At 36.2% G+C, this 27,175-nt stretch overlaps 1 protein-coding gene across 3 annotated transcripts; it reads left to right on the plus strand.

Moving 5' to 3' along the window:
* Positions 1 to 17,583: 17,583 nt before the first annotated feature.
* On the plus strand, positions 17,584 to 26,278 carry SLITRK6 (SLIT and NTRK like family member 6). 3 transcript variants are annotated; one of them, XM_072849988.1, is made up of 3 exons: positions 17,584 to 18,062; positions 21,331 to 22,948; positions 23,219 to 26,278. In XM_072849988.1, the coding sequence occupies exons 2-3, from the start codon at positions 21,346 to 21,348 to the stop codon at positions 23,866 to 23,868; spliced, it is 2,253 nt and encodes a 750-aa protein (XP_072706089.1). In that variant the 5' UTR covers positions 17,584 to 18,062; positions 21,331 to 21,345; the 3' UTR covers positions 23,869 to 26,278. The 3 variants fall into 3 exon arrangements, with proteins under 3 accessions (XP_072706089.1, XP_072706087.1, XP_072706088.1); XM_072849986.1 differs by having other exon boundaries at positions 21,331 to 26,277; XM_072849987.1 differs by lacking the exon at positions 17,584 to 18,062 and adding an exon at positions 20,786 to 20,912 and having other exon boundaries at positions 21,331 to 26,278.
* The last annotated feature ends 897 nt before the right edge of the window (positions 26,279 to 27,175 follow it).

Here is a 27,175-nt window from a genome sequence, read left to right on the forward strand (position 1 = left end):
TGGCAAATGCCCTGTGGGGGTGGTTACAGCAATGGGAGCTGAACAATTGGCAGTGCAGAGACATACCATCTGGGCTTTGTGGCAAAACATTGCTGCCTGGGTAGAGAACCTGGTTGTAAAAGTACATCATGTAGATGCTCAGGTACCCAAGGGTCGGGCCACTGAAGAACATCAAAACAACCAGCTGGTAGATCAGGCTGGTGAGATTGAAGTGGCTCAGGTGGGTCTGGACTGGCAACATAAGGGTGAATTATTTATAGCTAGGTGGGCCCATGACACCTCAGGCCATCAAGGAAGAGATGCAACATATAGATGGGCTCGTGATCGAGGGGTGGACTTGACCATGGACACTATTGCACAGGTTATCCATGAATGTGAAACATGGGCTGCAACTAAACAAGTCAAGAGGTTAAAGCCTCTCCGGTATGGAGGACAATGGCTGAAATATAAATATGGGGAGGCCTGGCAGATTGATTACATCACACCTCCACAAACCCACCAAGGCAAGCACCATGTACTTACAGTGGTGGAAGCAACCACTGGATGGCTGGAAACATACCCTCTGCCCCATGCCACTGCCTGGAACACTATCCTGGGCCTTGAAAAGCAAGTCTTATGGCGACATTGAACCCCAGAGAGAATTTAGTCAGACAACGGGACTCATTTTTGAAACAACATTATAGACCCCTGGGCCAAAGAGCATGGCATTGAGTGGGTATCTCACATCCCCTATCATGCACCAGCCTCTGGGAAAATCGAACGATACAATGGACTGTTAAAGACTACGCTGAGAGCAATGGGTGGTGGGGACATTCAAATATTAGGATACACATTTAGCAAAGGCCACCTGGTTAGTCAACACTAGGGGATCTGCCAATCGAGCTGGTCCCGTGTAATCAAAACTTTTACATACTGTAGAAGGAGATAAAGTCCCTGTAGTGCACATAAAAAACATGCTGGGGAAGACAGTCTGGGTTACTCTTGCCTCGGGCAAAGGAAAACCCATTTGTGCATTGCTTTTGCTCAAGGACCTGATTGTATTTGGTGGGTAATGTGAAAGGATGGGGAAGCCCAATGTGTACCTCAAAGGGGATTTGATTTTGGGTGAGAGTAGCTAATGAACTAAATGGTATGATATGAATTGCCATATAATACTGTATGTCGTCACTCTTATGGTTGCTATATGCCACATCAATGTTATTTCAGTGAGAATCACCCAGATTACTGAAGAATGAACTTTGATGAAACCAAGCAAAGTGCAGCGGTGATGGAACCAGATCTGACTTCAGCATGCAACAATCCAACACCACATACCATCTCTCCTGCCCTGATGGACTGTTAGGGCAGATGGAGCCCAAAGTCATGGACTAAATGAACTGAACGGACATTTTAGAGGGATGGCCCATAGGCCAAGGGAATGATATCTGTCTGTATATATCAAAAGACAGGGAAAGTGGTGGAGATTAGTTGAAATGTATTAGAAAGTGTAGAACCTGGTCATGACGTAGATGGTGTAGAATAAGGGATGGATACTGTCCTGGTTTTGGCTGGGATAGAGTTAATTTTCTTACTAGTAGCTGGCATAGTGCTGTTTTGGATTGAGAGTGAGAATAATGTTGATAACACACTGATGTTTTTGTTGTGGCTAAGTAACGTTTACACTGGTCAAGGACTTTTCATCTTCCCATGCTCTGCCAGGTGAACAAGAAACTGGGAGGGGGCACAGCCAAGATAGTTGATCCCAACTGACCAAAGGGCTATTCCATACCATATGATCTCATGCTCAGTATATGAACTGGGGGGAGGTGGCAAGGGCAGTAGCGATCGCTGCTCAGGGACTGGCTGGTCATCGGTTGGTGGGTGGTGAGTGGTTGTATCCCTTGTTTTTTCCTGGGCTTTGTTCCTCTCTCTCTTTCTTGTTGTTTTCCTTCTCATTACCATTTATTATTATTGTTATTTTTTGTTCCAATCATTAAACTGTTCTTATCTCAACCCATGAGTTTTCTTACTTTTGCTCTTCCAATTCTGTCCCCCATCCCACTGCCGGGGGAGGGTGAGCGAGTGGCTGTGTGGTACTTAATTGCCGACTGGGGTTAAAGCACAACAGGTACACAAAACCTTGTTCTCTTCCATGAATTTAAGCCATTTAGATTTTGCTGTCCTTGACCAGGAAAACTGTAAACTGATAGTTTAACAGAATTTGAAGGGAAGGTTTCATTCTAAAGCTACAGGGAATGCAGAAAAGACATTCATGGTCTTGTTTTTTGTTGTTTTTTATTGTTGTTTTTCCAGATTGGTGAAACAATCTTGTTACTTATATATGATCATTTCTCTCTTTGGGTGGTCATCTTTCGCAACCACGGGTATAATTATCTATTGATAACATTTGACCTCATTTTCCCCACTCCACTATTGACACACAAGACAGAAACACAGTTCCATACCTTTGTTGCTTAGTGTAAAAATAAATACAGAGACTAATCAGAGAGATTGCTTTAATTGTAATCAACTCTAATTTTCATCATTGTCATGCTCATTCCTAGGGGCTAGTTTTTAATATTTCAGTTTTGTTATTTCATCTGCAGAAATGCAAGTAGAAAAAAAAAATAATAATAATACTAAAAAAAAATATATATATGAACACCTGGTAACTGGGTGGAGTATTTCTAGCAGACATTGCCAGAATACTACTTCATTGCTTTACTGTAACTCTTAAAAAAAAAAAAAATTAAAAAATTAAGCATTAATAAGATCACCAAAACTCAGATATGGAAGAGATAAACAGAAACATGCATGCATGCATATTTATATTTGCCAAATAGCACTTCTAATTAAATGAAGTGAATAGCAAAATTTCCAATTATTTCAATAGGGTGAAAATATGAAAACATTCTAAACTGTGCTAGACAGTTGCATACAGATATGTATATATATTTCAACAGATAAGTTATTTAATGAAATATGAGTATTACTTAAAATTGTAGAGAGAGTGAGAGTAATTTCTGATGTTAATATCAAGCTCTAATTCAGTCAAAGGCTTGTCATTTGGCTACTGTGAAAAAGATGTTGAGCCCTGAAAACAAATTTAGCCTTGCTGTTCATGCCAGGGGTCATCTATTTTCAATTTACACATTCACATGCTTATCATTTTTGGAATCACTAAAAATTAAGATGTTAACAGGGATTGATTCCAGAAGACCTTTATCACATCGCTTCTCTTAGGCTTGTCATGACTGGATAGATTTTACTGCTTTTACAGTAGCAGTATATTTCTTCAGATAGCTATTGAAATTTTGCCAAAGACACAGTCAGTACTGCAAACTGATTGTGATAGGAAACATGTAAGTGCATAAGAAGCTGTTCCAAAGAGTTTACAAGGTAAATAGAGAGAAGGAAAAGCTGCTATTCCTCCGCAATGTATAAATCAATTTGGTAAGCTAAATATGTTATTTATTGTTCTCTCCAGCACTTCCAGTGGTATTTTCTTCACTTTTTCACATTATATTTGAACTGAAATAAATTTCTGATCTCTTCTTTTATGATATTTTTTCCTTAATATTTTGGTATCCTGGATTAATCAACAGAGGGAACAACTAATGACTTTTGTTAGTGGTTAAAATATAGCTGTTAACTAAACATGGGTTGGGAACTGTCTGAAGGCTAGTCAAGTTTGTACAGACCTTTAAATGAATCTAAAATAGAATAGTTTAAATTCATGGTGAATATATACTAGGAGGTTTAACTTTGGTGGATTACAGTTCTCACAAGAAAAAACAAAGAAGATTTTAATTTTCTTCTTCTCCAGTAAGTTAAGCATATTGTTTGAATTAGTAAAAGTGATGCTCATAATTTAAAAGCAATACAAAAAGACTTGTAAAATTTTAAAAACGGTCCATTGATGATATTTTAGTTCAGGCATGCCGCCAGGAGAGGGTGATGTTGAATTATAAATCTAAAGCAATCTTGCCTGCCTTCACTGTAAATTCAATCTTCACTTGAATCTATGTACATCATTTTGCACAAGAAAGATTACAAACCTTCCATTTTGACAAATATTTAGTTCAAAGAAGACAAAGGCACTGAAAGTTCTTCATATATACTCTATGTAAATTTTCAGAATGAATAGAGAATGAAAAATATCTCTGTTGAATTCTCACCCTTCCAACTCCAAAGACAAACATTTGTAAATGAGTCATAATAATATTAGTGTATATTATCAATGTATATGTGTATTAAACAAGAGGACATATAATTAGTACCACAGTTAAAAAGTCTTATTGAAGTTCTATTGAAGTTCTTATTATGAATTTTTTTTTCTTTTCCTGTTGAATCATTTTCCTGATGTAAATTCTTATTCAGTTACAAAGGAATTAAAGACTATGAAGGACAAGTGGTGATATTTGCTATGGTGGTGTGTAAAATATGATGCAAAATTAATTATAACAGCTTTTTCACATAAACTAGAAATAAAGCAGTATGATTACTGTAGTTCTTATAAGCCCCCCCATTCTTTACTTGGTAAAGCAGTAGTCTGTAATATGAAATCATGTTCACAGCCACAAGACATCTTTGCTCTGTGCCACCATGTGACTCTCAAGTCAACCATACTGTATTTTAGATCCAGTAACTTCATGCTAAGGATCTGCCAGCAGCCTTGTACATATTGACCAGTGTTCTCTTCACTAATGAACAAACAGATTTTTGCAGAATGTATATTTGTATCTCACTGATCTGTACTTAAAAACTGCTCCTCCATATTTTATCTTTATCATGCAGGGCAATGAGTAGAAATGCATAGAAAATGTTTTACATACTCTGAGTATCTCTTAACATTATTCAGAACATTTGGTATCAGTGTTTTATGATTTTTTTCTTCCTTGGTAGGTCAAGATTTATAGAATTGAAGATGAAACTGAAGTTAAAATTACAAGTTAGTACTGGGAAAGATGTGAACATTTTTAATAGTAGCATATTAGCTAACATTAATTGTTCAATTACTTGTTTATTTAATATTAACTATTCAAAAAATCCTGATAAATGGATGTATTTCCAATAGCTCTGTAGGGTCAGCAAAAGCTTTGGTAGAAATTAATGGGTGTTTTTCCTGTTTACTTCAGTGTTAGTTTTATTGAGCTTTTGGCAGTTGAATCTTAATCAACATCACCTGGGAAAAAGTGACACACAACTGGACATCAACAAGATAACACATAGCCAACACACTCCTTATCTTTACAATCATATGGACATACCTATGCATACAATGGTCTATATACAGATCTAATTTTTAATTACCCACATTACATTATTTTGCTCTGCTGCTTAAAGTTCAAATCCAGACATTTATGGTTATTTACTATAATTTATTTACTATTTATATAAATAATAAACAAATGCATTAATGTTCAAACTCTTGAACAGCTGATACTTCCACAATTAAAAAAAGACATGCAGTTAAGCACCAGCTATGAAAAGCAATTCATATTTAGAGAAAATGAAAAAAAAAATAGTATAATGCTGACAGTGTCAAAAGAATAAAAAATGTTAACTGAAACCGAAACATAGAAACAGTTAATGTAGAAGTTTGAAAACGAAATGTGGCAGCTTTGCAAGGATGGAAAAATACACTGTATTTTTTCCTACTTGCATCCACTGAGACAATAGAGATTGACTGATTCTAATTGTGGTGTTTTAATAGGCAAATGTAATGCATTTTAATGAAAGCATATCTGTTTGAGCTTGATATTAGTGATTACTTAAAGAATGTATGTGTTCATGCTGAATGGCTGTGCAAGATGATCGATACTTTGATAATTAGTTTACTGGCATCAGCCCCTTGATCTCCAATGCTCGCTTGTTTTGTGTTTTAGACACAATAAACAATAACATTTTGCTTCAGTATTTTAGAATGATAATTAAACTGACAACTGCATCAATTTGATCAATTGTAGGCGGAAGACCTGTGATCTTCAAGTTAGGTTCTGTATGGATTTATGGTTTGGTCCATATTTTAGCTAGCAGATCATCAAAAGTGTCCAGTACTTCTAAACTGACACCCATCGATATGAGAAATCTTTTCTTTAAAATAGCTTTAATAATGAAGTGTATTTCCAAAATGATACACTAAATGCCACAGAAGTGCAAGCAGTTTTTTTAAAGAGCATGAACTAATACACTAGCAGCTTTGATTAACTATTTTGTAGACTGGAACAAGAAATATCAAGTAAAGTAGCATTCATGGCATACATTTTTTCTTAAAATTATATCTTTCAAAACTGGGTTAGGTCATTGTTTTCAACTGTGAGAAGATCACTGTCTGTCTTACCCCAGACCATCCATGAATATTAGGAATGAATCAAAGATGAGTCTGTAAGATTGAGCCTGTAAGATTGAAAACTCTAATATGTTTTAAATGAACATTTAGTTATCATACTTAGTATTAAATAAGCTTCTTAATTTATTGGAATTTCTCTAAGTTAACATCACGTGGCTTGTTTACTATGAACTATATTACTTTAACATGGCATTTTGGAGAAATAACCTATGTTTTCAGATAAAGTATTATTTCCATTTCTCTTCATGGTAGAGAAACTGTATGACAGTGTATGACTTTGTATAAGATTAATTACATGCTAGTTATTATGCTATGAGATATAGTTCCAAGGATTATTTTAAAGTGATGTGCCTTAAAATTCTGAACCCACCAGATTTTGGATTACAAAAGCATTTCACAGAATCACAAAGAATCACAGAATCATTGAAGTTGGAAGGGATCTGTTTAGATTGTCTAGTCCACCCTCCCTGGCTCAGGCAGGGTCAGCTACAGCAGTTTGCCCAGTAACATGTCCAGTCATGGTTTGTATATCCCTAAAGGTGGAGACCCTACAACCTCTCTGGGCAACCTGCTCCATGGTTTGATGACACTGATTTCAGTCATTGCACCATCAAAAAGTATGTTGTGAACTGATCTAATCAACTGATAATAGACTGACAACTTCAGTTCTAACAAAATAATGATCACTTTTTTGGTGTGTTTCTTTCTCTTTTTTAGCTGACTCTAATAGGTTTTGGTGTTAAAATAAATTTTCTCATATTTATATGGCTGGCAGGATGAAATAAGTTGTATTTTTTAAGGAGAAAGAATACTTTTAATACTATAGTATTCATTAGCCACAAACTAGAGAAATTTTGGGAGAAATAGACTAAGGAACTTTCTGCAGTATTACTACCTGAATGTAATGGCAAATTAAGAGGTATTCTCTGTAGGTATGAATTCAAACATCACGCAAATTCAACTGAAAAACAGTGATAGGATTAGATACTAATAATGATCAAGTTGATCATATGTCAGAGTTGAACAAGACGAGGTTATATTTTGTCTCCTGAACTGAGACTATTTCCTATACAGAATTGTGAGATTGACAATATTGTCTATGAGGAGAAGGAGGCTATTGTGGCTCTTGAAATTAATGTAGCATTGACAGAAAACTTTTCTGATAAAACAGCTAGTTTTAGACTGCAGCTGCAGACATTGTCCACGCAAATGACTATCTCTGACTTTACTCTGTAGTTCATCTCTTCATCCTGATCTTAACAGAAACTGTTTCTTATGAAACATCTGAAAGGAGATTAAGGTAGGGAAGCCATAATTTTGCATACTATCCTTTTATTTTCTCTGATGTAGATAATCAAGATCTACTTTTGCTCTCTTATAGAAAGAGAAACTAATTAGCTGATACCTAAAAACCATGATTAAGATGACAAGAATATTTCTCCCCTTCAAAATAGCAATAATTTCAACATAAGAGCTATATACTGCATCTATCTTTGCTTTGACAGCAGATGAAGAAAGGGAACTACACATTATTAATTATACCTAGGTACATGTTTGAAAAATATTTCACACATTTGGTCTTTTGCTACTTCTTTCAGGATATAAAGTCTACAGGAAATCACAGTGCAAACTATAATTTTGAATTAATATTATTGACATAATAAGGAACTTAACAAAATCATTATAGATTCAATTTTTTGTTTTTCATGTGACTTTAAAATGTTCTATAGGTCTTCCCTAAAGTATGGAGAAGAAATTTGTGCTGTGGAAAACTGAAAAGCATCTGAGTGTTTGCTGACACTCATTTGTTACCTGTAGCATGCACATGTCAGTTATGTGCATGGTAGACTTCTGAAAGATTTAAAATATCAATTAAAAAAATAAGTTCAGTTTTGGCAAACATATGGTCATCATTTACACCAAAAAGCCTCCAAAAATGAAAGCTATTTTCAATACTAAAGCTGGATATTTAATTTTCTAATTAAGACCAATAATAAGCAATAAAGGCACTCTAACATGAAAAATGTGGTTCTTTCTCAGAGTCTTTATCTTATTGTTTAAAAAAAACCAACTACAACCTGAAAACAGAGGGGGAGAAATAATTTATATTTATTCAGTTAGGTTACACTGCATATTGCACAGGACTTTGTATTAATTCATCGTCCACATTCTTTGTTATTAATTGAACTGAGATGGTGATTACCATGCTGTAGGTGATTTTGATGAAAAAATCCATTTGATATCATGCAGAATAATAGTCCCTACTACTGACTCAGTAGCTGTCCTACACTCAAGGTCACACCTGCTCGTGGTCTGTGACTTGGTGAAATCCATGCGGCTTTGCAGAGTTGCCAGTAGATGGCCAGTTGTAGTTAGATCTTTAAGTCAGATAAAGATTTAGGAAAAACAAAGTCAGAAACTTAATTCAGAAGCTGCCCTTACTAGGGGTTCTAAACAAAGCTGCTTTCTCTATAAAATCCCACATGAAAATGAGGCTAATTTAATTGCAAAGGTTAAGTGTTCATACAATACTTTATACATAGGCAAGGTACATAGAAGGTAGTGTGTAGGGTAATAGATTTTTGGAAGCAGAAATAATGTATGTATTCCTGCCTATCGTATCTGTCAGTCTCACTGAGGAAAGGTAAGGGTGTGCAACAATGTGACCACAGCTGGTGAGATGGACTCTCTCAATAAAGTCACTACTTTACCCTGGTCTCATCTTCTTCAATAGCAGAAAGAACAGAAAGTTCACTCTTCCTGACCTACTTTCTGTTTTTTTCTTTACTGGAAATATTCCCACTACTGTCCTTATCCCTCACCCCTGAGGACACTAAACAGAATTTTTCTTTATTCATCCTGAAGAGGATTTTCTTCCCTTTTACAGGGGGAAAATGTCTGATTTTGCTGTACTAATGTTCTTCCTAGTCCATGTAAGAAACCCAGATTCACAAGATCTGAATGACAAATGATATTTCAAGATAAGATACAGTCTGTTATACATGAATGAAAATTCTCACTCTCACCCCAAAGGTGAACTCAAAGGTTCATTTGTTCTGCACTGACTGCATAAAAACAAAGCAGGAGTCCACACCTGCCTAAATAAAAATTAAAAAATAATGCCAAAGAAAGTTATATGAGCCCATTCCTATTTTGGAAATAAAACAGAACTTAGCCTAAAGAGACTGATGTTAGAGCCAAAGTTGTGCCATCAAAATTAGAAGCTAAGCTATTCATATAGCACGCTGAACTGATCAAAAAACACCTTTCAATGCTTTTCAACACCTTTTATGCACCTGAGGCATACATTTTTAAAGCAGAAATCTGACATTCCTTCTATAAAAATGGGCTTGGATATAGCTATGCACTTTCTTCAGTAGAAAGAAGTCCCTTGGAAACCTTTAAAATAATATTTTTTAATTCAGGAAATTGTATAATTTTTACTCCATCCATTGCATTTTTCTTTTACCTAATGTGTTTATTTCTATAGAGACTAACATGACCCTCACATTTTTAAAGGTGCTTTCTAAAAATAAATGGCTATTTGAGAATAGAAGCCAAAAATGAAATCATTGGCAGATGTGGGTTTGTGTGTTCTTCCCACTTTGACAGAAAGGCTGAAGTGGGTTCTAAATCTGGTGGATTTAATTTATTTAACGGGCTCTATTTGGTCTGTGATAATAATATGAATAGAAACAAGGAGTATGTATACGTGGCAGAATGCAAAGCTAAGAAAATATAGTCAAGGAGGTAGTTGCTCATAAGAGTGTCTGAGGATTAGATGCACGGATTAACTGAATAATGCTGTCCTACTTGATACATTATTTTCCTTTTTGTGTATTTTTAACCAAATAAAAGTATTTCAGGGTGGACAATAGAGCACAAATCTGTCACATCTTTCCTGAGTTGTATCTGTGGTCAGGTATATTCAGGTTTTTTATAGCTTGTGTGCTTCCCATTAGAACCAAATCCTCTTGCAGTCTTTACTCTTCCACACAGCAACTGCACCAGAGAAAGGTGACTTTACCAATAGACTTTTGGGAAGTCGAGAAAAGCCAAAATAAGGAGAAATTTTTTCCAGTTCTACCACTTCCTGAAAAGCCCAAGTACTCAGATATTGTGCAAAAGAGGAACATGGCCCCTGTGAATTTAGAGACAGGGAGCTTTATTGTACCTCTATGTTCTACGTTAATCCTGCAGGCAGTTAAGCACCACACAGACGCTTGCTCACTCCCCATCCCCAGTGGAATGGGGGAAAGAATACAAAGAGCAAAAGCAAAAAACCTCATGGGTCAAGACACAGATAATTCAATACATGAAAGAAAGAGGGGGGGGGGGGGGAAAGAAAAGATGCAAAGGTGATCACTCACCACCTCATACGAGTAGATCAGTGCCCATCCTGTTGTCTCTGAGCAACGGCTACTTTCCCAAAAATGGCCCTCCCCTCAGTTCTTATTGCTGAGCATCACACTATATGATGTGGAATATCCCTTTGGTCAGTTTGCGTCAGCTGTCTTGGTTATGTCCCTTCGCAACTTCTTACCCACCCCCAACCTACCCATGGCGTGGCAGAGTGGGAAGAATAGGAAGCCTCTACACTGTAGAAGTACTGCTCAGCAATAGTCAAAACACTGGTGTGTTACCAACACTGTTTTAGTCACAAATCCAAAACATAGCACCATACAGACTGCTGTGAAGAAAATCAACTCCACCCCAGCCAGATCCAGTATACAGTGTTAGTTGCCAGCCTCAGAAAAACACGATAGGATTTATCTCAGCCATTGCAGATGCCTAAAAACTACTTGTCCAAGTCTAAGCTAAGCTCTAGACATCTCAATGAATTACAGGGACTTCCTAATGCATTCCAAAGACTGGCATCTTAAGGTAGACAAGACAAATTATTCCTGATTTTTCCATGCATTAAAAAAAGGACAATAGGTCGATGAACTTAGACTTAACTAACAGACTTTCAGACTGAAAATTAGCTCACATCAGTCCTGTATTGGGAAGTCAGAGTGGTGAGGGGCATGTTTCCAGCTGTCAAGATCTACTACTCTCTTGAACACTACCTATGACTTTACAGATCCAAAGAGTGTTCTTTGACCTATGTGCTCACTTGCTTCAGTTCCTATATTACATATTCAAAGCTGGGGTTCAGAACACAGGTCAGTGCCTCTGTAAAGGATATGTATTACCAGAAAGAAGACAAAATCATCTTCAAAGCAGAGCTTAACTATTAATTCATTAGTGCATTAGACTTGTGTTGGGTCTGTGAATTTTACTGAATATGTATATAGTATCCTCAAGAGAAACTAATTGAATGCTATGGCTATTTACAATCTAGTGATATTCCAAAGATACTGACTACTGCAGAGTTTACTCTTCAGGTGTTTTTCCGAGTTGCATGATATAATGTATGTTAGCTGGATTTCTGTGGAACAGCAGTAACAAGTAATATACAATTAGGTTAGGCACAGTCATGCATCATCATGAATAGGCTTAGGCATAGTCAGCATGTAGAAACTCATTTGTGTTTAACAGGATACTAATGTTAAATATCAATGCATTATTCATAGTGAAAAGGAAAGCAAATTGTTTTACACAGCAGTTTCAATATTTCATGTTTTCCTATTCAGAGTTATTGAAAAAGACTAAGAATAGTACTTTTTTAACACTGGAAAAAAAAAGTAAACATATGTAAATTATGTCATATCCTTTGTTTGGATTATTGATTACTGCACATCCAGCAATTATTTTTCCTTCTTTTCCTATTCCTTGAAAGGCTTTATAACATATTAACATATCTGCACATTTGCGTGCTAGCAGGAAACTTTTTAAACTGTTGACAGATGAATCTAAAGTTAGCAGTTCATCTGGAACTGTGAACATCCTAGGTTGTAATTTGAAAAAGAACATCATAACTACATTGCAAACTCATACAGCATGTGTATGTGTGTATTTCTCTACTTTCCATCTTTGGAACAGAAGACCAAGCAATTTTGCTTTTAAAAGAATGCAGTAGAGAAGATAAAAATATTCCATTACTTACTTCAAAAGCTTTACATAGTTCTTCTACCTTTGGGTTGCACTGACTATCGGTATTGAAGTGATGTTTTTTCAAGGGTCTTATGAGAGCTAGGCATTCAGCTACTATAGGACATGAAAGTCAGAAAATCTGACTATACTTCAATTGGAATATTTGTAACTATAATGTGAGGCTGACTACTTAGAGGTGCAGTTGGTAACTAATTGGCTGACTGTATCATATTGTGAAAAAAAAGTAAGTACAACATAACTAGCATATATAACATTACAAGGATTTTTTTAATTTAAATTTTATTAAAATATACCTTGAAGGATATTGACTGGAAGTCCGGAGTAATTAGAAAGAAGTCAAAGCCCAAAGAAGTCAAGGGAAATTCTGTTGATTTCACACTGTTTTTTTTCTTCTGTATTGAGAAAAGGCACTTTGACAAAGGCACTTTTGGGAGAGGAGAGGAGAGGAGAGGAGAGGAGAGGAGAGGAGAGGAGAGGAGAGGAGAGGAGAGGAGAGGAGAGGAGAGGAGAGGAGAGGAGAGGAGAGGAGAGGAGAGGAGAGGAGAGGAGAGGAGGGGAGGGGAGGGAGGGGAGGGGAGGGGAGGGGAGGGGAGAGGAGGGGAGGGGAGAGGAGAGGAGAGGAGAGGAGAGGAGAGGAGAGGAGAGGAGAGGAGAGGAGAGGAGAGGAGAGGGAGAGGAGAGGAGAGGAGAGGAGAGGGAGAGGAGAGGGAGAGGAGAGGAGAGGAGAGGAGAGGAGAGGAGAGGAGAGGAGAGGAGAGGAGAGGAGAGGAGAGGAGAGGAGAGGAGAGGAGAGGAGAGGAGAGGAGAGGAGAGGAGAGGAGAGGAGAGGAGAGGAGAGGAGAGGAGAGAGGAGGTTGATTCAGATCAAAGGACATCTGTCACTCCAACACCAAAATTTATGGACAAGATGGATTATCACAGAAGAGGTTAGGATATTTTAACTTTGATATTAAACTCTTCCTATGTTGTGAAGAAGTTGGAGTTCTCTGTCAAATAATAAATAAAGCATAGAGAAGATTCAAGATCTGTTGCACAGATACCAAAGAAGGAAATAGTGCAAATTAAAGAAATGTTTACACATTTGCAATAAGCTGAATAGTACAATAAAACAGGATTAGTAAAGAAGAAGTATGCAAGAGAAATCAGCTTGGTTTCATCTGTTTCTAAAATAAAGACTATTTACAGCCACTGCATCATATTTTATTGAATGCCTAAGAAGCCACTATTTCGTAAGGAGTCATGGTGCTAAGTACAGTAGGATAAAATGTGTTGTTCACTCCAGCAGGAAATTTAGAGGACAATATGACTTTTTTATCTTGAAAAATGAAATACATAGAACATTAGCTTCAATATACCTTTCTTCAAAATACTTTACTTCAGGGAATATGATTTTTGCATGATGATGATTATCAATTCATACAATGTTATATATGTATGTATACGTGTATAGGTATGCATATATGGGTCTAAATTCACTTAGTTACTAAAAAGCTGCATTACGATAATAGAAAGTTTTCCTTTAACCTGATTGTTTCCTTATAAATTGAAGATCTTTTTCAGCAGATTTATAAGGCCCCAATAAGGGTCATATAAAAATTAAACCAAATATTTACTTAAAGAATAGTCACTAGGCTTGCATATCACTTTTAGAGGGGAATCCTGACCTTTGTTTACATAATTGTAATGTGTTCATGACTGCAAAAAGCCACACAAAGAGTGTGTTCAGAGCAAAAAAAGGTTTTGAGTAAGACCTATCGCAATGCATAAAAAAGGTGCAATAGTTCTGTGAGGGAAATAGATGTTCTGTAGCTGAATTAAATAAATTGATACCTATAAATAAAACCTCTTTCCTAACACCAGTCTTAATTATTTCTTTCCTGTTCACTTGACTGTCATGAAACTTATAGTTCAAGAAAACCTTGCCTAATTTCCTTTGTCATGGGAGAGAAAGGCTCTGCATTGATTTTATAGTAGGCACTGGTAGCTTTCATAATTGTATCTACGTTGTATTATGGGCTTTTTTTTGTTTGTTTTGTGTGTGAGAATGTGTATGTGCTATGTTCCCTGGTACTACTTAGTTAAGATTTATCCTTGGTGACTGTCTCTCCCTTTGGAATTTTCATGTATACTATATATATGAGTTTCAACAGAGTCCCTCAGTCTGCTTTCTCAGGTATGAATGTTCAGATGCTACTTAGTTGTTCCAGAAGATGACTTCCTTTCAGTATAGTCTCTTAAATTCTCAGACCAGTACTTATACAGAGTTCAAAGATTTGGTGTTGCAAGAAATATGCATGAAGAGTTGTTGATGTGGACTAGCAGCCGCTTGCAGGCAGGGCAAGTTACATTATTTGGCTCATACATCTTGTGTGGAATCAATGGCTCCTTACATGCCTGCTAAGAAGTAGCAATGAGTTGTGAATGAGGGGGGGAGGAGGGCTTTACCTTCTACTGAAATAGCAAATGCAGATCCTTATTCCTCCTGTTATTTTTAAACACTGAATTTAGAAATAAATAAGTAGGGTACCATTAAAATTCACATTTTGAAGACTAATCAGTAAATTGTAAGCCTAATTTCCACATTTGAAATTAATATCCTTTATATGGAAAATATTCTTCAAAGTAATCCAGAAGTGGTACTAGTAAGTTCTGACTGAAAGGGTGTGAGAAAGCTTTCCACTGCTGCTTAGGGGCGTCCCTGTAGTCTTCAGAATTTTCCTGAATGGAGGGAATGTATTGCTAAGAAGAAAACGAAGGCTTCCAGAAGAGATTTCTTGGGTATTTTCTGGTCATACCAAAATTTACAAACTATGTAATTCAGGCTCAGGTGTTTCCTCTGTAAAGAATACAGTTAAAGAAACCTGCACAGCTTGCCATATAACACAGAATTTAATAAAACATGGTACACAATATTGCAACATAGCCTTTTAAGGATTTTATACAAGGCCTACATACTTATTAGCATTAAAACTTCTATCTCTACATGTATATATTGATAAGAAAGAAAGAAAACTCACTAGCTGGGGAAGAATTCTGAACAATATGTGTATAGTTAGAGGAGTATGGTCTTATTTCTGATCTATGGAGATGCTGTGCTTTGTGAAGAGGTAAAGAGGAATGACATAAAAGCCTAAGGCCTTTTTGGAAGTAAGTAAGCCTGACAGTTTTAGATTTTATTTATACAGCTTCACAAATTTTAAAATTGACAGAGCAATTGATGAAGGTGAATGTTTAAAGTGCAAGATAAAACCTCCATGTCAGTTCAACATTGTCCATGCAGATGCACTTGCAGAATCACATTCTTTATTATAACCTGCTTAATGATTCATAAAATTGTGGTATAAAGATAATCATTAGCCATATTTTTGTAAACCTAGTAAATATACAGTTTGTGGAATGACAAAGTATTGATAATCATTCTCGGTGTTTTTTAATTGTCTGTGGTTAGGAAATGCTCTCCTATTTTTAGTATTTGATTTCTGGAAATATTCTTGTGATCAAGTTTTACTCTTGTGGATGTTAATTGAGAAACAAAGAACAATGTTGTTTTCACTTCTGATATGAGTATCTATAAATACAGATATTCTCCATCTCAAACAATCAACCACAAGTGAAGTGTGAGCACCTGTAAAAAGTTCAGTTAAAATTAGAAAGAATTTGACTTACAATTCATAAATTCAAAATTAATAAAGAAAATAATGATTTATTTGGCTGGACACAGATAGCTGAGAATCTCTGAACCTTAACAGTAAAATGTCTGCAATTCAAGGTAGAGTGGTAAGGTTCATTAAAAGTAGCAAAATGCAACAAATAAGTGATGTGTTGAAATGAATGGAAATCAAATTGTTGCTGTTTCTTAGGAATATTTTATCTTTTTTATTATTTTGTTAAATTACTATTTTATCTGTAGAATATTAAGTACTAAGGAACCCATCCTAATAAGCCAAGGCATATATACATATGCCAATATATAAAAATATATGTATATATGTGTGTATATATATATGACAAGGTCTTGATAGCCTTCATCACATGGAACAGTACATCACAATACCCCTTCAAAGGCCAATAAGGCCACCTGGAGAGCTATCAGCACAAAAGAAGTTACTGGACTCTGACTGGTATTGACGCTGCAGTAAACAATCTGTAAAGTAATCCAAGACACAATAAGAACAAAACAGAAATTGTATGCTCTACAGCGTAAATACACCAAAGCACCAGATCTATTGTTCGCCAAAAGGTTTTGTGGCTCCCGTGGCAGTGGGGTGAACAAGGAAGTAGCATTAGCAGCGTATAAAACTATCCCATGCAGTGCAGGAGGGATGAGGAAAGTGTTCCTTCCATGGAATAAATATTTTCTTGTAGCCCAACTGTATCTGCTAATTCCTTGTTTATGAGCACAAAGAAATTAATACCTTAAGCATAATACATGCCTTTAAGAATACCCTCACCGCAAACCAGACCGTTTTTTATCAAAGCAATGTTTCATGCAAATACAATACAATCTCACATGGATAGATACCGACACACTATGCTAACATCTGTAAAACAGACAATCACAATCAACCCAATTTTCTTCCTACAGAACAAGATGGGCAGTTTTAAAAAGGACTGACGGCAATCATTGTGCAAGCATAAGCACTAACATTCCACAATTTATTTTTTTCAGAAATAAAGTATGTACAACTGTACATACTCATCCCTACCCCAGTCACATTGAGTGGACTGGATTGAGAGCTGTACTGTCTCATTTATATATTTGAATAATCCTGCACTTCATTGTGATAGACATATTTTCCGGAGGACAAGGTTTCCCTTGTGGTGTGTTTTGTGGAGTGTATTTGGGCTGGAATGCTTTCAGTTTCTAAAGCAAGCATTTGCAGATACAAACTAAATGCAAGATCTGCCCAAGAGAACAAACTGCAAGAGCTACAGTGGATGTTTACTGTTTTGCAAAATTAGCCGTTAACAGACCTTAAGCAATCGAGAAGATATTTCGCTGAATTTTACTTTCCGAGGTTCACTTAGATAAGGGAAAAAGGAGGTGAGAGAAATTGCAGGAGGAGGAGGAGCTGATCTGTCTCAAGGTGGAGCTGTATCTTGCATTAAATGACATTGGCAGATTAAAGCTCTCTGGTGGGGAAGGGCTTAAAGGCTGAGTCAAAAGCCAAGAAGTCTCTTTATTTACGCCTACCTCCCAGCCCCTGGCAATCTGACTAATAACAAACTGAGCTAACAAGAAAGACTAGAAAGAGCAGAGAGAACACAGAAGCAGCTTGGATCTAAAAATCTGACAAATCCAGTGATCAAGTCAAGCTCTGCTGAGCATCTTGTTTGTTTACTGCATCCAAATGCTTGCAAACAGTTAACTATATGCAGAAAAGTCAGCATAGCTCTGAAGTATGCTGTGAATTTTAATTGAGGAAAAAGGACAACTGCTTACAGGATGGTCTAATGTGCACGCTGCCTGGAAGATTTTTTCAATTGAACGCTTTGTACTTTGTCTTCTGAACAAGGATTGTAACTTCATGGAGCTGTAGTATTACCAGAGCTTGCAACAAAGTGGAACTCAGAAGAAAGTGTGCATTTTTCACAGGGAAAAATTACATCACATTGAAATAGCTGCTCCAACTGTGCATTACTGAGCATTTCAGGGAGTGTTACTGCTGTACAGGTAAGAAAGATTCCAGTTAGTTAATTAGCTTAGCATATGAGAAATTCATTTCTCAGTACCAGTTGAATTTATTTTTCTGCATGACTTTGTATAACTTTTATGTTAAATGGTGACAGTTTATACTGTATTTCAAACAGTCTGCCAGGTGCATTTATTCAAACTGCCAACTGTGTAGAATGTGTGTATTAAGGAAACGCTGATTTCAGATCCCTTGAGGGGGGAGGAATGGGTGTTTGTTTTTATTTCCTGAAGTGCAAGAATGGTCTTAAATGCATCATCTGACTGCGATTCCCTTCAGAATTTAATAAACAATCCTGAAGGCTTTTAGAAATTACCAGTTCTTAGCTTGAGGCTTTGAAATTCTTCAATGTGCATTTTTTAAATAGCTGAATCAAAACAACCAAACAAAACCCCAAGTAAAATGAAACAAGGTATTTCAATGTTTTAAAAAACACGTTGATTATTACTTGTCAAGCATGTGATGCTTTTGCTATAGGGTGACTACTTCTGAAAATATTCAGCTTTGCCTCATAGAAAGGACTATAACATTTTTTAGCCTTTTAGAATGTCTACTGAAAAAAGCTTAGTTACAGTATGCAGTTAGTAGTGACTTACATGAAAGCAGATAAAATGAACAAACTGTGTAGAATTTGCTGAAAAACCTCACCACATGAAAAAGAAAAAGATAAGCTTTGTCAAGTCTTTTAAATTAAATTTTATTTTATTGTGAATTCTTTCAGTTAAGTGTTGATCATCTGTTACTTGAAAGTAGTTTTTATTTTACAATAGTAGCCCACTGAGAGCTTCATTACACATTCCTGAGTGTTCAGACCAAAAAAAATTGGAAAAAAGAAAAAAGAATACAACTCTCCTATTAATTTTTGTTGTGTGTATATGTGTGTAAGAGTTCTGGCAACGCTGCCCACAGAAGTATGAAGATGATTAAAATGGGAATGTTTTCCAATTGGTTACAAATGTTGCTACTTTCATCTCTGAGAGAAGGGCTTTCATTTTTATAACCTAATTTCTCAATATGCACTAGACTGCAACATGCTTTACAGATTTTTTTTTTTCATTTAATTTTGCTCAGGGACTTTATAAGTGCAGTTTGAATTTGATGCAGATTGAAGCTGGAATTTCTACAGAGAAAAAGTGTACAGAAATAAAGTCTAATTAGTCATACAGTAAGTTTGAAGCTGGCATCTGTGTCAAGAGCCTGCATTTTTTACCTTGGATCACTAGAAAGGATATTGATGCATGTAAAGCAAGAATAAATCTCTAGCATAATATGACCCTAAAATGATTGTGCATACTTAAGGATAATATCATGACATGTGTCTTATCCAATGCTTCTTGGGAAAACAAACTTAAAGACATATATATTAAACATAGGCAGCTGGATCCAGTTCAAGGAGTGTTATATGAGACAACGAAATTATTTGTTCTACTGAAACAAAGATAAAAGGTCCTATTTTTAGGGACACTTTTTCTCACATTGTGAATTAAACTTACTACTTCTGAATTCATACATCTACTCCCACTTATCAGGAACTACTAATGGGGAAAAACATAATTCACTGTGCACATATTTGCTGTTGTTGTTTTTTTGTGTGTGTGTGTGTGTGTAATACTCATATCACAGCACTTAAGTGCCTTCATGTATAAATATTTGCAACCCATTTTAAGGGAAGCCCTGAGAAATGGTGTTGCTGGTAACAAAGGTACATGGTAATTAAAATATGTATTGATTAGATGCCAAATCATATGGCCACACTGTAAGAATGTTCATGCATGTAATTCAATAGATTATTGTAAAAGGTTCTAATCTTTCAGAAGTTAACACTTCAGCTCCTTAATTGTGTAGTGACATTCCGTACTCCTTGTTTCAATACCTTACTTTGAAAGATCAAGTGATCTTTATTAGGTGGATTCCTTAAGAAACCTGTTTAGTTCAGTCCTAGAATGAATAGCGCACGTCAAAAAAGTTCTTGTGTTTTAAATCATCCATTCCATTGTAAGATTTTTTTTCTTTTAGGAAATGTGGAAACATTTAATTAAAGATTGTAAACAGTGATTTCACTCCATCTCATATATCAAGAATTACCATTATTCTTGCTACTTAAACAACCTTGACAGAAAGAAAGAGAGAATCTTCAAATGGAGTGTAGCATAAATTAATTCAAACTAATGATAACAAATGCTTGATTTCAATGTGTAAATTTTGCTTGTGACTCCATAGTTGTGTTGTAATTATGCATTTATCAGGTATTGCAAAGTTCAAGATCAGCTTGACAGATGATAATTTAAGTTACATAACATACAGATGATATTGGTGATAATTTTTAACTTGTAAAGCACAGTTAGTTCCATGTACATTTCAGAATTTTTGTGGTAATTAATTATTATAATAAGTGGAAGGAGTCTAATAATTAATCTCGAAAAAAATGTCTGCCACTTGCCTACCTGTTTCTTCTGGCATGTACTGCATTGTCAGTTCTCTCTTCTTTTTTATTTTAATTGTGTACACAACTATTTTATGTGTATATTATATACAAACATATTATACTACTATGTGCTGTGTTCCTGCTTTCACTAAATATCCACAACCTATAACACATGTATTAAAATTTAAGTAAAGGAAAAGAATTATTTTATCTACTTCCTTTTCAGTTTGGGGGTACAAGATTTACAGAGGAAATACCTTTTGATTTACATACATAATGCAGAACCAAAGGAGAGATTCCCTGTATCCTGACTGAATGGGCTTTTGCTCACAACACATTGTTGAACCAAACCAAACCTTATTTCTTCTCTTCAGCAGCCGGACAACATTAAGTTGAGCTTAGCAAGGTATTCTTAAAATTTGCAGTGCTACATGGTGACACAAAGCAATGATCCAAAATATTATATTAGCCTTGATGTAAGTTGCTCAGGGCAGTAACTTATTCTATATGGTATATAAATAAAGACAACACACTCCTGATTGTCTCCTACTTTGGTGTATCAGCGTTGGAAGTACTGAAGCACTCCCCTTATGACTGTGTTTATTGATTCAGTACATTAAACTAAATATATTTTTCTCTGCTTAGAAAATCATTCAAATGTTTTACATGATATAATATTTTTTGAAAAGTGAGGTAGCTCGATGACAAGTACTAGGAATGGTTATTGCTCCCCCCTAATGCAGAAAAAGAAATAAATCGACCCTGTGAAGTCATGACTCTATTACTTTTCCTTTTTCCTTTTTTTTCTTTTTTCTTTTTTATAGAATCTGCTGGGCAAGATGGAGCTCTGGATTTTTATTCTATATTCAGTTGTGGTTGCCTCTGATCCTTTCCAGTCACAGCCTTCTTTTTCTTCAGTTGGAGGATCTTGTCAGAGTTTGTGTTCCTGTGAAGAAAAGGATGACACCATGATTATAAACTGCGAAGAAAGAGGCATCAAGATGGTATCAGAAATAAATGTCCCACCATCACGGCCTTTCCATCTTAATCTGTTAAACAATGGCCTGACTATGTTACACGTGAATGATTTTGCTGGCCTTGTTAATGCTATCTCTCTACATCTCGGTTTTAATAATATTGCAGATATTGAGCCTGGGGCTTTCAATGGTCTCAGCCTTCTTAAGCAACTTCATATCAATCACAATTCTTTAGAAACACTTAAAGAAGATACATTTCATGGATTGGAAAATTTGGAGTTTCTTCAAGCAGACAACAATTTCATCACAGTGATTGAAGCAAGTGCCTTTAGCAAGCTCAACAGGCTTAAAGTGCTTATTTTGAATGATAATGCCATTGAGTATCTTCCTCCAAACATATTTCGTTTTGTGCCATTGACCCATTTAGATCTTCGCGGAAACCAGTTACAGACACTGCCCTATGTTGGCTTTTTGGAACACATTGGTAGAATATTAGACCTTCAGTTGGAAGACAATAAATGGGCCTGTAACTGTGATTTGCTGCAGCTGAAGATGTGGCTAGAAAACATGCCTCCTCAGTCAATAATAGGGGATGTTGTATGTAATAGCCCTCCAGTTATCAAAGGCAGCATCTTAAGCCGGTTGAAAAAAGAATCACTTTGTCCCACTCATCCTGTCAATGAACTTGAAGATCCTTCAGGGTCACTGCCCTTGGTTGTAACCACCTCTATCAGTAATAGTCACCTATCAACCAAGGTGATTCCTATCCTGAAAGCTCCTACTAAAGAACCAAGTTTAGTGCTTCATACTACAAAGCCTACTACTCAGTTTCCAGGGATCTATTGTCCCGTCCCTTGTCACTGCACCAGCCATATGGTCTCAGGAGTTCTCATGCACTGCCAGGAGCGAAATATTGAAAGCTTGTCTGATTTAGGACCCCCTCCTCCAAATCCTAAAAAGCTTATTCTAGCTGGAAACATTATTCAGACATTACTGAAATCAGATCTTGTGGACTATGCCAGCCTGGAAATGCTTCACCTGGGGAACAATCGCATTGAACTCCTTGAGGAAGGATCCTTTATGAATCTGACTAGACTGCAGAAATTATATCTCAATGGCAATCATCTTACAAAACTAAGTCAGAATCTATTCCTTGGCCTTCAGCACCTTGAATACTTGTACCTTGAATATAATGCCATCAAAGAAGTCTTGCCAGGGACATTTAATGCAATGCCAAAACTTAAGGTCCTCTACTTAAATAACAACCTTCTGCAGACTTTACCACCCCATATCTTTTCAGGTGTTCCACTTGCCAGATTAAATCTGAAAACAAACCAATTTTCTCATTTGCCTGTGAGCAATGTCTTGGATGAACTGGATATGCTGGTACAAATTGAACTTGAAGACAACCCCTGGGACTGTACCTGTGATTCAGTTGGGCTGCAAAAATGGATACAAAAACTGAGTAAGAATACAATGATGGGTGATATTTTTTGTAAATCTCCAGGACACCTAGCAAAAAAAGAACTGAAATCCCTGAACAGTGAAGTCTTGTGTCCAGGTTTAATAAATAGCCCTGCCCTACCAACTCATGCCAATTTTGTGGTTGTGACAACTTCTTCTACTACTACCAACACCGCAGACACCATCCTGCGGTCCCTTACAGATGCCGTCCCACTTTCTGTTCTAATATTAGGACTTCTAATTGTGTTTATAACTATTGTATTTTGTGCAGCCGGAATAGTTGTTCTTGTTCTGCATCGGCGACGAAGATGCAAAAAGAAACAAGCGGATGAACAAATGAGGGATAACAGCCCAGTTCACCTTCAGTACAGCATGTATGGGCATAAGACAACACACCACACAATGGAGCGCCCAGCTGCAACTCTCTATGAGCAACGTGTGGTTACTCCCATGGTTCAGGTCTACCGTAGCCCATCCTTCAGCCCCAAGCATACTGATCAACAGGAGGAGGGAAGTGAGAAGGAAGCTAATGATTCCAAATATATCCGCCGAAGCCTCCTGGAAAGAGAGAACAGTTCACCTCTTACAGGTTCAAATGCCAAATATAAGGCTACAGATCAATCTGCTGAATTTCTGTCTTTTCAGGATGCCAGCTGCTTGTATAGAAACATTCTTGAAAAAGAGAGAGAACTGCAGCAACTAGGGATCACGGACTACCTAAGAAAAAATATTGTCCAGCTTCAGCCTGACATGGAAGTTCATTTTCCTGGAACACATGAGGAGCTGAAGCTAATGGAGACACTCATGTACTCCAGGCCAAGAAACGTTTTTCTAGAACAAACTAAAAATGAGTATTTTGAACTCAAAGCTAATTTACATGCTGAGCCTGACTACCTGGAAGTCCTGGAGCAGCAAACATGAAGTGATAACATGTTGGGCTGGGGCCAAATTTCTGTAATTCTATTTTAAGTTGGAACCGTTGTTAATAAAAGTGCCTTATAATAACATGTCAACAGTCAGGACTTAAGCACAGCAGTAATCCTAGCAAAAAAAACTCAGGGATCACTGTGGGAAGCCATGGGGTTGTGCGCAGGCAATATGTCTCACCCCAAGTTAAACATGAACTTTGTGTGATTGAACTGTGGGAGGAAGACTGCTTATTGCAATATTCCTCATCATTTCAAAAAGGTGTGTACGGCACTCTCCATTCTGTACCCAACCTATGGAAAAATATTTGTTACCTTTACTTTTTCTTTTTGCCTCAGTTTAATTAGATTCCTTTTTAAAAAAACAGCTGTGTTTGTAGTTATAAAGTTAGAGTGTATTGGTTAGGCTAGTACATGCACTGCATACATGACCATTGTCTACAACTACACCTAACATGCCCTTATAATAAATATGAAAGGAGTTGAAATGTTGTCATACTAAATGTCAGTTAAAAAAAAAAAAACAAACACAGAAAGAAAATATTTTTGTGTATGCACCCAGAGTCTGCAAATATTTAAGTATTTTATACAGAACTTCATCATGTGCATTGTGTATCAGTATGTGGAAGGAAAAATATGTAACTATGTTTACCCAACATATTCAATGAAGAAAAAAGCAAGCCTTTTGCTACTTTCCCTATCTGATAGCTTTACCTAAGTTTGGACAATCTTTTCTTGAGCTGCTGCTATAAAATATTGTGCATCACTGGTTTTTCAACTCATAATCCTGGGCAATTTGAAAAGCTACTGAGAATCAGCTGTAAATATGTTACTGTGTTTAATAAGTTTGATTTTTATATATATATCTATCTATATATAAATAATTTCTGTGCTGGCTTTAAATATCCTTGGAGGAAATGAGTTTGCTGTGGATAGGAACTTCCAAGTGCAAATACAAGCCCTTTCCCACCCTACCCAAAAGCAACTCCCAGACAGAATAACTGCAACAATACACACACAAGGAAGAAGAATAGTATCTAGCTGTTTGTACAAAAATGTTATATTTTCTGAAATTAGAAGAATATAACGTGTTGTGGGAAAAATAGGTAGAAATAGAACTCTGCAGGTTTATTTTTGCAATGAATTCTAGCTAGGTTTATACTTACTATTTATTCTGCATAATTTTGTAATTTTTTTCAACTCACAAGAAATGAAAAAGCTTATTTCTGTCTGCCTTTCAAGCAAATCAAGAAACTGCTCTCTATCAATGAAAAAGAAATAAAGAGTTTTAAAAATGTCTTTTTCTTAAAGATCACTTTTTAAAGAAGGCAGCAACTTTTGCATGCACAAGTTTAGAACTGTTTGGGAATTAAACACAATGCTTCTCACTCTTGTCATGTGGACAGAAGTATCTTGTCCAGAGTGCAGTAAGGCCATTCAATTTCTGTGCATGACTGACATGGTGCCAAAACACAAATTCTGACCTGCATTTACCTTCCTCTAAGCAAATCTTTTGTAAACTGACTATGCATGAACTTTTTTTTTCTAATTTCTATTTGTAGAGTGAAAGATCAGCTTAATTACTAAGTCTACATATGTATGCTAAACTTAGCATTGAAGTCTTGATAAACTCAGAGTAAAAAGATATATTCTTTAGTTCAGCTTACTGTTGATGTCTTACCTATTTGTATATACAAATGTGAGTTCTTCATATTCTTTGTACATAAGTTCCTGAGATAAAATTTTCCTATACGACATATGAAAGTCAGATTCTCAGTTCTTTCAAATTTGCATAGAGATAATGACTTTGATGGTGCTATACTAATTTCTGTAATTTGAGGATCTGACTGCTTGTTGTCTCTGTTAACAAACCAACTTCCTTATTAATATTTCTGAGGTGTCATCAATTTGCTGTGGAAGTCAAACTTGTTGCTTCCAAAAATCAAAATTTCAGTTATTAGAGAATAAGTATTATTTCCTCTTTCTATGACTGAGAATAATTTAGTTAGAAAACCTGTGTATTTAGGAAGATTAGAAAGAGTAAATCTGGTGACAACACATTTGTTTCATTGCTATCTTTATTCTGGACAAGTAAAGATAATGCTAAGTATTCCTTGTGCAGGTAAGGGTGAGACAAAAGGGAAAATGCAGCAACATTAACTTTACATTAATTTAGGTATCTAGTGTTGTTTTAGCTGTCCTTGCATATTCAAGGCATGTGAATGGGCTTCATGGACGTGCCATAGAACCTATGGAAACCCATGCCCTGATCTGGAGGAGCAACTGCAGCCCAGGTGGGATGGATTAGAGCATCAAAATGACACTAGATGTCTACATTTAAACAGTTTAGTTTCACACTGGAAAAAATCTAACTTTATTATTTGAAATAATTAAGAGCCAATGAAAAATTGAATTCAGTCAATCGAAGTGACATTAGAAAACTTTTAATATTGAATCAGACCCGCTAATATTGGTCTTTTTTGAATTCTCAGAGATCTCAAATTAGTGTAGAGGAAAAAAAAAACAACAACAACAACAACAATGTACATGGTACTTGATAACAGAGTTTAGTATTTCAGTGTCTTTCATTTCAGTAGTTATTTCCATTAGTAAAAAATGGGTGTAAAAATAATACTCTGCAATTGGCAAGATGCAGGGAAATGATGATTCAGGCCCTCAGGCTTAGATTTAAGAGAAATAGCTTCAGACTAAAGACAATTGCCACATGCACAGATGTCACTTTGCTTAGCTGCTAACAGTTACATGGCAGAACGTTGAGGACAACTGTGTGGCACAACATTCTTCTTTGTTGCAGTCTCAAAGCACCGGAAAAAAAAGTGAGCTAAACTCATGTCAAAGCAATTCAGTTATACAGCTGTATCATAGCATCACTCAGCAGAATTAGAGAACTTTAGGTTTTAGCTTTCCTTCAGCAGGGAGATTCACATCATTCATTATATAAGAGCAACTGTACTCTGTGGCAGTCTGTAACACTGCAAGTGGTTTTGCAGTATCCAGGAATCACTAGAATGTGGCATGTCATCCACTTTCCTATCATCTGTCCCTACTGGACTGCCATGTAGTGTAAGTTTGTATGATGAGGAGAGAGGGGTCTGCCTAGAGCCCTACCTCTTAATAACATTCTCAGACAGTGATTTTGCAGCTGTGAGGAAACTTTATATTGCCATAACAAGAAGGGATAAGAATTTGGCCTTATTTGATTGTTCTTCAGCTGAATAATATCAATATCCACTGATAAAAATAAAATCATGATGTAAGGAAGGTGTCACATACAAAGAAAG

The sequence above is a fragment of the Ciconia boyciana genome, chromosome 1 (assembly GCF_034638445.1).
Source record: "Ciconia boyciana chromosome 1, ASM3463844v1, whole genome shotgun sequence".
Classification (NCBI taxonomy): domain Eukaryota; kingdom Metazoa; phylum Chordata; class Aves; order Ciconiiformes; family Ciconiidae; genus Ciconia; species Ciconia boyciana.